The sequence below is a fragment of the Leuciscus leuciscus genome (genome assembly GCF_965113295.1).
Source record: "Leuciscus leuciscus genome assembly, chromosome: 10".
Classification (NCBI taxonomy): domain Eukaryota; kingdom Metazoa; phylum Chordata; class Actinopteri; order Cypriniformes; family Leuciscidae; genus Leuciscus; species Leuciscus leuciscus.
In genome coordinates, this window is record NC_138734.1 from 16,879,246 (window position 1) to 16,892,853 (window position 13,608).

A 13,608-nucleotide genomic window follows, 5' to 3' on the forward strand; every position below is an offset into this window, starting at 1 on the left:
AATGCTTTGTTAGAATTGAGTGAATGATTCAATATGCACTGAATGATCCTCATGTAATACTGTTCAGAAACTTGTAAAATTGTTGATTTTAGTAGTTCATTATAGTAAATGGTTCATTTTATTTTAATTCAAGTCGTCAGTCGTTCTTATTGACAAACATGACAAAGATAATATACAGGTACATTTTAAAATAATTTAACTCAAATAGCTCAAATCATTATTTTATGTACAAGTATGTATTTATGTTATTTTGCACACCGTTGTAAACAGGAGCTCTTGCTCAGAGGAAAGATCAGTGTGTGATCTGAATCAATATCCTGTGTCCACAGAGGTGAGGTCGGAGATCTTTTCCTCTGAATCCAAAACTCAGAGTTCAGACCGTGCAATGGATCTGGGCTTGGCTGAAGACCACTTCTCTCGACCTGTGGTAAGCACTTATTGCTTTTAATTGTGCTTAAGCAGGACCTGACTGATAGTGTTTGCAGATAGGCTTACCAGTATCTATATGCTGCGGATGGCCATTATAATGCTGATATGTACATAAAACTATTTAATATTAGCAAATGATATGTACACATTTACATTTATTCATTTAGCAGACGCTTTTATCCAAAGCGACTTACAAATGAGAACAATAGAAGCAGTTAAACTAACAAAAGGACAGCAATATGCAAATGCTATAACCCATCCCAGTTTAATCTAACGCAATACGTGTACTTTTTTTATTTTATTTAAAAAAATAAAGATAATAGATATAGATATAGAAGATAAAGTGTTATTATTAATGGATTAAGTGTTGCCGAAAAAGATGCATCTTCAGCCGTTTCTTGAAAAGGGCCACGGACTCAGCAGCTCTGGTTGAGTTGGGCAGGTCATTCCACCAGCATGGAACAGACCAGGTAAAGGTCAGAGAAAGAGATTTTGTGCCTCTTTGAGATGGCACCACAAGACGGTGTTCACTTGCAGAGCACAAGTTTCTGGATGGCAGGTAAGTCTGAAATAATGAGTTTAGTAGGGTTGTACTGAGTTTGAGTTTGAGTTGTACTGAGTAAATGAGTTTAGTAGGTAGTAGCAGAGACAGTAGTTGTTCTGTAGGTAAAAGTCAGTGACTGGGATTTGATGTGAGCGCCAACTGGCAACCAGTGCAATTTCCTGAGGAGAGGAGTGACGTGTGCTCTCTTCGGCTCGTTAAAGACTACTCCAGCGGCAGCATTTTGGATCAGTTGCAGAGGTTTGATAGTGCAAGCTGGAAGACCTGCCAGGAGAGCATTACAATAATCCAGTCTGGATAGAACAAGTGTTTGGACAAGGAGTTGTGTAGCATGCTCTGATAGGAAGGGCCTGATCCTCGTAATGTTGTATAAGGCAAATCTGGAGGACCTGGCAGTTCTAGCAATGTGGTCTGTAAAGTTCAATTGATCATCAATCACAACTCCAATGTTCCTGGCTGACCTTGATGGAGTTATGGATGACGAACCTAGTTGAATGGAGAAGTTGTGGTGTAGTGTTGGGTTGGCCGGGACCACAAGCAACTCTGTCTTCGCAAGGTTTAGTTGAAGGTGGTGGTCCTTCATCCAGCCAGAAATGTGTCAGGCAGGCTGAGATACGAGCAGCAACCATCGGATCATTAGGCTGGAATGAGAGGTAGAGTTGTGTGTCATCAGCGTAGCAGTGATAGGAAAAGCCATGTTTCTGAATCACAGATCCTAGTGATGTCATGTAGATGGAGAAGAGAAGTGGTCCAAGCACTGAGCCCTGAGGCACCCCAGTAGCTAGATGTTGGGTCTTGGACATCTCACCCCTCCACGACACCCTGAAGGACTTGAACCATTGTAGTGCGGTTCCCGAGATGGCCTTCGTCTTTAAAATCGACAGGAGGATCTGGTGGTTAACTGTGTCAAAGGCAGCAGACAGATCCAGCAGGATGAGAACTGAGGATTTGGAAGCTGCTCTTGTCAGTCTCAGAGCTTCAATTACCGAGAGCTGGGCAGTCTCAGTTGAGTGTCCACTTTTGAAACTGACTGGTTGTTGTCCAGGAGGTTGTTCTGTTTAAGAAAGGAAGAGATTTGGTTGAAAACAACTCGTGTTTTTGTGACGAATGGGAGAAGGGATACTGGTCTGTAATTTTCCAGATGAGCTGGATTTAGAGTGGGTTTCTTAAGCAGTGAGGTTACCCAAGCCTGCTTAAATGCTGTGAAGAGAGGTGTTTATGATGTGTGTGAGTGCGGGTACAACTGAGTGCGGGTACAACTACAAGAAATTACTTTAAGTAGATTAGTGGGAATAGGATCAAGCGGACAGGTAGTATGGCGATTGGAAATGAGGAGTTTGGAGACTTCTGCCTCTGAAAGCAGAGAGACTGAGGGTAGAATGTGTGTGTTAGCTGGTAAGATGTGTGTGTCAGTTTGTGGTTTAGTAAATTGGCCGCTGATGGTGGTTGTTTTATTTATGAAGAATGTGGCAAAATCATCAGCTGTTAGGGTTGATGAAGGAGGAGGAGGAGGGTTGAGAAGAGAGGTGAAGGTTTTGAAAAGCATGCAAGAGTCAGATTTTTTTTTTTTTTTTTTTTGTTATAGTAAGTCATTTTAGCAGTAGAGATATTAGCAGAGAAGGAAGAGAGGAGGGATTGATAAAGACCAAGGTCAGTAGGATCTTTCGATTTGCGCCACTTCCTCTCTGCACCCCTGAGTTTAGAATGATGTTCGCGGGGAACATCAGATAACCAGGGGGCAGAGGGGGTGGTGCGGGCTGGCCTGGAGGAAAGGGGGCAGAAGTTGTCCAAGCAGGATGTTAAAGTGGAGAAAAGAGTATCAATTGTACTGTTAGTATCTAGTGTTGAGAGCTGATCAGGTGGAGGAAGTGTGGATGAGACCAAAGAGGTTAGCCGGAGAGGGTGAGAGTGAGCGTAGGTTTCGCCGAAAGGTGACCTGTGGAGGAGCGTTTGTTGTGATCTGAGGCAGGTTGAGGTTGAGAGTGAGGAGGAAGTGATCTGAGGTGTGCAGCAGAGTGACCAGTGTATGGTCAGTGGAGCAGTAGCGTGTGTAAATAAGGTCTAATTGGTTACCTGATTTGTGAGTAGCTGCAGTAGATACTCGTTTGAGGTCGAATGAGGCAAGCAGAGTGTGGAAATCAGCAGCCTGAGGCTTTTCTAGGTGGATGTTGAAGTCTCCAAGAACTGCGAGAGGAGTACCATCCTCAGGGAAGGATGAGAGTATAGGGCTGGGCGATAAAACGGTATCGGTATTTATCGACGGTACACCATTGCCGGTAATGATATAAAAAATGTTCGATATAGCGCTCGATATTTTCATTAAAATGCGTGCGTATTGCGCGTAGATCTTAGCAATCGTGATCTCTTTCCATGAAATGCGAAATACCTCTAGTTTTGTTTTCTTTCTAGTTTTGTTTAATTCGTCTGCGATTCTCTCAGATCGCGTATTTGATCATTCACACTGCGTGATTGTCACTCGCGTTCACAAGCACCGATTTGCCTATGTTTTTGGCATTTGTCGCGATCTCACAAAACCTGCTGGCGTGCAAAAATCGGGCCTAAAATCGTTCAGTGTGAACTTGGCATTAGATGAAGCTGTCCATAAGAGTCTGTACAGAGGACTTGTCTGGTTCTTGTGGTCTTTGCTGAAGATCTGTGCCAGTGGCTGTCATGTTGATGAGGTCTTCTCATGGGATTACATTATTTTCTGTTGTATTTCTTACCTGAATACTACTGTTAGACCCACCTGAAAAACTTATAGCTGTGTTTATTTCATATTTCTCTTTTTTCTATTTTATTTATCTGTGCTGTTATTTGCTATTTGTTCTTATTTTATTAATGACTTTTTACTTTTTTTTAATGAAAATAAAGTTTTGCATTAAAGAAAAGTTTTTTGTTTGTATATGCTGTCAATTATAGTTCTTAGAAATAAAATCGGTATTGACAAAAGTCCGTACTTCTAGCGAAAACGTACAAAATATTGCAATTGGTGCATCTCTATTATACAGTGAGGAAAATAAGTATTTGAACACCCTGCTATTTTGCAAGTTCTCCCACTTGGAAATCATGGAGGGGTCTGAAATTGTCATCGTAGGTGCATGTCCACTGTGAGAGACATAATCTAAAATAAAAAAAATCCAGAAATCACAATATATGATTTTTTAACTATTTATTTGATTATTTGCTTATTTACTTGCTTTGATTATTTACTTATTTGCAGCTGTATCATACAAATAAATAGTTAAAAAATCATATATTGTGATTTCTGGATTTTTTTTGTTTAGATTATGTCTCTCACAGTGGACATGCACCTATGATGACAATTTCAGACCCCTCCATGATTTCCAAGTGGGAGAACTTGCAAAATAGCAGGGTGTTCAAATACTTATTTTCCTCACTGTATGTAAAACCGTGGTCCTCTGAGGCACAGCATTTCACTCCTTTGTGTGTCTCTACATGTAGCGGAATGACAATAACTTGACTTCAAATAATTCATTAAATTCTATTATAATTTACTTACCCCCATGTTGTTCTAAATTTGAGCTATATATACAGGGCTTGACATTAACACCCGCCAACCCACTCCTACCAGGCACTTTGGCGGGTTGATCAAAAATATAGATTTTCCGATACGATACTAAGTATCTGAAACTCTTCTGCAGGAGACACAATACCAGCTGCGCGTTCTCGCTCTCTAATCTCTCCGACAGCGAGCTGACACACAAACCCACTCACTCATTTCACCCCATACTTACTCATTTCATTTCCCCCGGATGTTGGTGTTACGGGGCTTGAATTTTGCCGTGGGATTGCACGTATTCAGCATCATTTTACTCATTTCCGCAGATTTTGTGCTCACACCCAAAGTGTGTGCACATAAAGAGAAGTATTGTCCTATTGGCTAGATAAAACAGTATAATGGGTCCGTGTATCAGGTCTTAACGTGACAGTAGCCTAATATACCGGCTTCCAAATTATGAGATAATATAAAAAATATCTATAAGGCAGTTTCAAAAAGAGGAGGCGTGTTCCGGCGCAAACGTTCCCTGGTGCTATTTTGCAGTTCCAGAAAACAATTCCACCACAGACCAGGAAAAACCTAGTCTAAAGTCAGTGGCGCATTTTCAGTGGCGTTCAGATGCTATTTTAAGGGCGCGTGCTTGGCCATAATGTAGCGTGTGCACAACGCGCATACACTTTGCTTCTCTCATCTAAACAGACGCAGCAGTTGACATTTTTGCAAACCATACATAATTACAAGGAAAAATATCCCACACGAGGGAATCATTGTGGTGTCTATGAAGATGTGAAAAAATAGGCATAAATCTAGCTTACACATTTACCCAAATTGTACGCCTGTTTAACCGAAGCTTATTTGAGTGGGTTTCTCCCATCCCCATACAATGTCACCTCTCTGTCTTTTACGGCCCTGGCGAGAACGTCTGTCTCCTCGGCTGTGAACCGCTCCTGGCGTGCGCCTGGCAAGTCCGCCGTTATAATAGCAATCCGCCATGGAACAAGCGCGCCTGCTCTTAAAGGGAATGTAAGATGATGCTCTGATTGGTTTATTTCACGTTATGCCCAAACCACACCTATGAGTAATGTAGCTACTTCAGACCAACCCATTTTAGATTTGCGTCGGGCGCAAGAGTCATTTATCCCGCCGGTATAATAGCAAACGCGCCCAAGATCTGCCCACAAAGTTACTTGCGTTTCACGTTTGATACTTGCATTTCAGATCGTTAAAATAGGGCCAGTTGACAGAATTATACGTCAGCTGAGATAAGTCTGTCATTTTCACTGGAAAGTTCAATTGACATTGTGATTAAACATTACAAGACCAAAAAATTAAATACATTAAACATGCGCACAGATGATTTGTTGTCAATAAAATGTATAACATAACATATCTTTGTTCTGTTGTATTTGTTTTTGCTATCTTTTGTAATGTAAATTTCACTGGTTTATAAAATGTTGTTGTCATAACAGATTGGGCCAGCAGAAAAAACTTTTAGCATTGATCGCTGCAGTAATACAGTATATTAAATCTTTGTCCTTTTTGGAACTTGAAACCTGACTTTCACTGTATAGACAAAACAGGTGAAACTTTCTTCACAATATCTTTGTTTTGTTTTTTTGTCATACAGGATTGGGACAAAATGAAGGTAAATGGTGACAAAATTTTTGGATAAACTATTCCTTCAAGCATTGAAACCTCTCATAAAGTAATTGTTTCAGAAAGAGTTGATCATCCTATTTTTTTGAAGCACTGAAGTGTGTGGATGTTTGCACAGGGTTCGTTTGTGGCGTCTGATGTAGAGCAGCTGAAACAGGCAATAGAGGAGTGCAAGAGACTGATCCTGGAACTGCCAGAACATTCTGAGAAACAGAAGGACACAGTGGTCAAACTAATCCACCTTCGACTCAAACTACAGGAACTAAAGGTTTGCACGCAGAATATTGATTTGAAAAATAACCAGTCAATAAGTTCAAGTCAAAACTAAAGTTGAGCAAAATGTTTGTTGTCTCTACCATATTAAAATGTAAACATTAATTAAAATGTAATGTACACATGACTTTGTACATACTTATTATTTTACAATAATACAATGTAAGCATCCTAAAAATATGCAAATACATAAATATGGTACTATACACGTTACATTAGCTGCGTTTATATGGACCCTAATAATCCAATTGTAATCGGACTAGTAGCACAGTCAGAATAAAAAAGTTGGTAACACTTTATTTTACAGTGTCCTTGTTACCTATGTTACATGCACTTACCATACTAATAACAGTAAATTATGCATAATTACATGCAATTAACCCTCAACCAAATCTTAATCCTACCCTAACCCTATAGTAAGTACATGTAGTCACTTAATGTTACTCAGTACATGTAAGTACACAGTAAATGTATAATTACACTGTAACAATGACACCTTAAAATATAGTGTAACCAAAAAGTCACATTTAACCACGTAAATCAGAATTAATGGGTCAAATCCGATTGTGTTTTCATTCGGATTATAAGGAGTGGTTTAAACATTTTCTAATCCATTCGACTGGACATGTAAACACTTGATCAGATTGAAAACCGTAACTGTAACGTTCTACGCATATGCAATGATGTAGAAATGGCGTAATGATGTATGACGCACGGAATGAACTCTTGTTGTTGTTGTTGAATGTAGTGTTATAAATGACTGTCGTGTCAAACTAATATTCTCCTTTCATTCATCATATGTAAAGTATTGCAAGACAACGTTGTCCCACGTCTTGCTTTGGACTCTCTTACACAGGTGCCTTGTTTTGGGTGTAAGAAGGGCCTTTTTACCACTTGATTAGCAGCACGGCACAAAGCTTTGTGTGCCTGTCATCTCCCGGAAGGGACCCGAAATAGATCAATAAAAAGTCTGCTTATTAAAACAAAGAAAAGAAGCAGTGGTATGAGAGTGGTTAGTATGTGCCAACAGCGGGGAACTTTTTGCAGTATGCGCAAGTCATAACAACAATCCAATTTGAAGCTTACGAGATTACGCACATCAACCCAATCACTTTATGTAAATAATGTAAATTTTACGTTCATGTAAATCATATGTCCGTATTCATAAATCAGAATGATTTCATTCCAATTGAAACAAAAGGTGTCCATGTAAACTTAGCTAGTGTTACTCAGTGTTACTCTAAAGAATATGTTATGGGGTACCTGCTATGTCTCTCTGTCCTTAAAGGGATCCTTGGCCTGATTTAGATCAAAACATGTTTGTGTTAATGAGAAATATAAATTCATTAAGTGTGTCCAAACTATTGGCTAGTAGTACATAAATTGTGTAATTTTGTGTTTTACTGTTGTGTTGGATTTGAACAGGACCCAGAGGAAGATGAGCCAAACCTGCAGGTTCTATTAGAACATCGCTTCTCAAAGGAGAAGAGCAAGAGTGTGAAACAGACATGTGACAAGTGTAGCACCATCATATGGGGTCTCATTCAGACCTGGTATACCTGCACAGGTCAGACCATCTTAGCTGAACCTAATGCAAACAATTTTATGAAGAAGACACATGACTCAGTCATTATTATACTATCTTTCCAAACCAGAACATAAAAGAAAAAAATGCTTAAATGCTTTCCAGCTTAAAGTTCCCAGTGACTGTGAAGCTCCCAAAAGATCAAATAGTTATATTGTATAAAGTATCTATATGAAAGTAGTCCATATGACTAGTCCGCTATATTTTAAGCCTTCTGATGCTATTTGTGTTCTACAAAGAACAGACAGAAATGTAACTGATTGTTTACCCATAATCGTTATCTTTTCCCCCTTGTATCTTGCCAGAAATCACATTTAGAATTTTAAAAATGGTGTATTGCCATATTGCGTTTTCATTCTTCAAACATTTTGATGTTTGCGTTCCACTAGGAAAAAAAAATAGCACACAGGTTTGGAAAGGCAAGATGGTGTGTAAATACTGAGAGACTTTTTTTAATAATGAGACATTTTTGGGTGGGCCATTCCTTGATGTTTCAATCATGTGTATTTACTTAGAGTGATTTGTGGTACACTGTTCACAAAACCTTGGACAAATCTTGAGTGAAGTAATTCACACTTCAGGCTTTTTATTCTGACACTGGGCTGTGATGAATTATTATTTTAATTGCTTCAGCACATTCAGATCTTACTGCTTACTGCCTTCGCTGCGAGACTCTGGGATAGGCTTCAGCATCCCCGCAACTCTACATAGGACAAGCATTTTGGAGAATGGATAAATGGATGGATTCTGATCTTACTGTGTGATTATGTGGAACAGAACTTAACGTTTGGTTTCAAAACGATCATAAATTGCTTTCCATTTCTCATTCCAGGTTGTTATTACCGTTGCCATAGCAAGTGCATGAATCTTATCAACAAACCATGTGTGAGGTCAAAGGTCAGCCATCAGTCTGAGTATGAACTCAGCATCTGTCCTGAGGTCGGTCTGGACAAGCAAGACTACAGATGTGCTGAGTGCCGGACACCCATCTCTTTGCGTGAGGCTTTTTCCAAACATGCATCACGGCTTCTTTTGTTTTTCTGGCATTTATCTTTTTCTCTGATGACGACACGAATGTAAACAGATTTTTAGTTTTTTGTTTGATGAACTCTTTATGTGGTTATTGTCAGAAGTGTTAGATTCAGGGTTGTATGATTGCTTTAGAATAGGAAAAAATTGTGAGTTATAACTTTTGGCACAGGAAGTAGTCTAATGTTGTGTTGTGTTGTGTTGTGTTTTGTAGGGGGTGTTCCTAATGAGGCACGACAGTGTGATTATACGGGTCAGTATTACTGCAACAGCTGCCACTGGAATGACACAGCCATCGTTCCAGCTAGAGTCATACACAACTGGGAGTTTGAGCCCCGTAAGGTACACTAACATTTAATCTTGGTGGGAAAATATACTGAATCCAAGGGTGCTTCTCAATTCTTATTTGTGCATCCTTGTTACCTTTCCTCGCTTCCTTTCCTCGCGTCTCAGCTCCACCCCCTGTAGGAAGCGAGGGAAGGCTGCAAGGAAAGAAAAGGAGGACGGAGGAATCGAATGTGAGCTTTTTTTTATACATTGGAATACTTGATCACACTTCACAGCGTCATCAGCAGCGCTCAAAGGATCTGCCCTTATGTTGTTGAAGTTTGTTTATTTAGGAAATTCATAATAAATAATAATAAAGCAAGATACCCTGTTGAAATATGTGAGATGTGTGGTTTATATAAACTGCAAAAGTAAAGTATAAATTAAAATGATTATGACCGATGTGAAGGGGGAGGAGAATTGATACGTGCGTCACGTTTTAGTCGATAAAACTCTTCCGCATAGGATACACCTGAGTATCCTTGCTCATGACTCCTCAGGAAGCCTCCTCACTCCTCGATCCTCGCCTCCTCGCGGTGCAATTAGAGAATTGAGATATCCTTCAAGATGGCTGAGCTCGATCGGTTTCCGAGTCATAGGATGGAGGACGAAGGAGCGAGGAGACGAGGAGGGATATTGAGAAGCACCCATAGAGTTATCTTGTTGCTACCTTCTAAGGCTGCATCTTGACTGAAATGGAAAGTGGCTATTATAAGTGGCTAATATGAAACATTCTGCCTACAAAGGCAGAACATTTGAGACTTGACTCACTATTGATTTCATAATACCTGTTAGGCACTACTGATTTCAAAATACCTGTTAGGCTGTAGACATGTGCAGATATACGGTAGTACGATATATCACGATAACTAATATGCACTTTATTGTTATCATAGGCACTTCAAAATACAGTGAATAGTTATTAAGAATTATTCAGATATTTAGAAGCCATTTTAAGAATACTTTTCTCATCAACCGGTTAAAATGCACAACCCTGCTCTATGTTGTATCGAGGCATGCTTACTCTGATGTAAACAAACCCAACACTGACGAGAAGCATGGCGGAATGAGTGAAGAAGATGTGATCGGGTCCGATGACAGCGTTCACAGCGTTCACAGCGTCCACATTCACTCTCTGACAGCAGATGGCTCTTATGGAACAGCAGAATGCAGCCGTTACCCCGGTAACCCTGTAAACAAAGCAGCAATGCTACTTTCTGTTTCTGAACAGTACTTAAAGTCCTGTCATCTTCAAATACCAAAGATTAGATACTTAATAGGCTTGTCATGATTCCTGTCTTGTGTTCCCCTTGTCTTGTGTGGACTTTTATTTCCTGTTTTGCACCATGTTTCCTTTGTAGTTTGTTTTTTGTCACAGGCTGGTTGCAGCAGAGATGAAACAGGATCTAAGAGCAGCAGCTTTATTCAGAACTTCACAAAACAGATGCTCAGGAACATGAACAGAACAACCAACTTAATGCAACGTAGAACTGACAAAGAACTGAAAGAAACACAGAGCTTAAATAACAGCAACTGATGGGCTAATTACCAAGACACACCTGAACAGAACTAACAATCAATTAGAAACCTGACAAACAGGGAGAGAACTGAACCAATTAACAGACTGAAAACCAACCTAGAAACAGACATGAGCAGAACTGATAAAAAAAATCAACTCTAAAGTGAACAAACAAACACAAACTGTAACAGTAGAGGCTGACGAGGGTGTGACTTAGCAGAACAGGAAGCCTCCAGGGTGGCGCCGACAGTTCAGGGGGTTCAGTTCAGATAATTGATCATTTATCAGTTCAGTTCAGATAATTGATGCCAATTATCTGTCATGATTCCTGTCTTGTTTTCCCCTAGTCTTGTGTGGACTTATATGTTATTTCCTGTTTTGCACCATGTTTTGTAGTCCTTTGTAGTTTTTCTTGTTGATTAGTTCCTGATTGTTCCCAGCTGTGTCTTGTTTGCAGCCTTTCTAAAATCTTGCTAATCATTTATTCTTTTGTGATAAAATAATTTCTGACGAGGAGAGACTCAGGGCGCTTTCACACTGGCAGTTTAGTGCGGACCGGGGCACGGTTCGCATGAAAAATTAGAGTACTAGAGTACCGAACCCGAGACTACCTGGAGGAGGTGGTCTGAGCTCGGTTGCTCCCGAACCGTGGCGCGGTTCGCGTTAATGTGCAAGCAACACGGACTCGGGTGCGCGCTTGTTCAGGAAGTATAGTATCCCGCGCATGCGTATCACTGTCGATATCATTGTTTCCTCACACACGACAACCATGAGTGGCAGGGGAACGTTGTGGGACACTGAAGAGGTGATGTCTCTCACTATGTTGTGCATAATAGCACCAAAAAAAACAGACAAATTACAGCTATGCTCAGTCGAGTTGTATTATCCATGCATTTTCCATGTGCGTTTGCGATGACGTAAGATCACTGCAAACGCACCTGGGTTCGATACAACTAATTGAGTGTGAAACCAGACCAACGCTGCGGGGGGCGCCGGGAACGAGCGCACTCGGGTTCGGACCGCAGCAAACGAACCCAGTGGAAAAACGCCCTAAGAGATAACAGAGAGGATCCAAATGCAGACAATTTAATGAAATAATAATTAAATTAGGGCTGTCAAGCGATTACTTTATTTAATCTAAATAATTACATATGCCGATTAATTAATCGAATTAATCGCACATCAAATTTGGCTAAGAAATTACCCCCCAAAAGATAATTTGATGTCATTGTGTTAAATGAGAAAAGCATTATATAGACATTACAAAAAGTAGCTTTAGAAAGAAATATTTTATTTGATTCAACTTACACAAAGTTTTAGGCTACAGGGCCATGTTTTTTTTCAGAAGCTGCATCTGAATTGATATATTTACAGATAAATATAAACAGTTTGTCCTGGGACTCAAGATTCGCAGAAGGTGGGGTGTAGGGTATAGTTTGGGGTTTGGTATTTAGCATTGTGTAGGAAATCAGCAATTTGATTGACAAGACCAGTGAAATATTTAGACTAGCCCCGTTTTGTAGCTCCCACTCTGGAGATCTCCAGGCTGCAGCTATTCCCTTCTTGATTTTTCAGTGACTTCAATGCAGGTTACATTGTTACATCACGCTGAATCTGACGCTTCACTTCATAGAGATTAATGCATTGAACAGCACTGACACCCATCATGTGAAATCCCCTTAACCGCTGAAAGAACGCTATGACAAAGATATACATTAGCAGACATGGCAACGGTTTTTTTTTTTTTTTTTTTTTTTTTTTTTACAAATTTATGACCTGACCTAGTGAATGAAAGCTATATAACAAAGGAAGGTAATCGCACACACTCAATCTCTCTCTCTCTCTCTCTCTCTCTCTCTCTCTCTCTCTCTCTCATACTACTACTCTACCCAATAATACTTTAAACTAATAGCTTCAGTGAAGCAGCCCAAGCTATCATTGCTTGTTCTAAAGTGACAGTCTAAAATTAGTAACTGAGGCTTTGGCGCAAGAAATTTACGCTTTTTTCTTTCTTCATTTTGCACAGTTTAATTGCACTCGGAAATCATGTAATGTATGCAAAGATGTTTGTCATGCCGGCCCCTTAAAACTGAAACCACACACACTTAGTCTGTCTATCTAATAATACTTTTAATAATCTCAATAATACACTAATATGGCACTGATTGTATTTTCATATTAGTTTTGCCTATAGTCGACTAATAGTCGAATCATGTGTATGGGGGCAGGGCTTTAACAATTCAAAGCCGCGATGTACAGAAAATCACACAAAGATATAGAAGAAAATGTATAAAAACATTTTGGATCAATAAAACTAAGAAATAACATAAATAACTCCAGAAAGGCCACACTGCAGACAGGATTTACATTTCACATGCAAATCAAATTAAATCGGCTAAATTACCTGTGCGAGCAGGCTAAGTACAGCACAACATGGATGCACCGAAAAAATAAACAATTAATTTACTGAATTAAATTAGAACAGAATATGCCTTTCCAATAAATAAAAATACAAACAAAATAAATCAGAATAAGTCGCAAGATGAGGAGCAAATGTGTGCAAAATGCCTAAAGTGCAGGGGAACATATTCAAAACACAAGCCACAAATAGTTAGATTATATAACCCTGACAGATCAATAAATAAAATTAAAATAAAGAAATGATTAAAATAACGATAGTAGCCAGAATTTTCAACTTTGTCTTTTTA

General features: G+C 39.5%; 1 protein-coding gene across 6 annotated transcripts in view; it reads left to right on the forward strand.

Moving 5' to 3' along the window:
* Positions 1–13,608, forward strand: part of def8 (differentially expressed in FDCP 8 homolog) — a 61,220-nt gene that overhangs the window by 28,072 nt on the left and 19,540 nt on the right. For 4 of the 6 annotated variants that reach the window (XM_082183027.1, XM_082183029.1, XM_082183032.1 and 1 more), the window contains 6 exons: positions 330–427; positions 6,139–6,156; positions 6,286–6,435; positions 7,866–8,007; positions 8,858–9,022; positions 9,269–9,396. In XM_082183027.1, the coding sequence (XP_082039153.1) occupies positions 330–427; positions 6,139–6,156; positions 6,286–6,435; positions 7,866–8,007; positions 8,858–9,022; positions 9,269–9,396 (701 nt within the window). The remainder of the gene's footprint in view (positions 1–329; positions 428–6,138; positions 6,157–6,285; positions 6,436–7,865; positions 8,008–8,857; positions 9,023–9,268; positions 9,397–13,608) is intronic. The other 2 variants (XM_082183028.1, XM_082183030.1) reach the window with 1 other exon arrangement.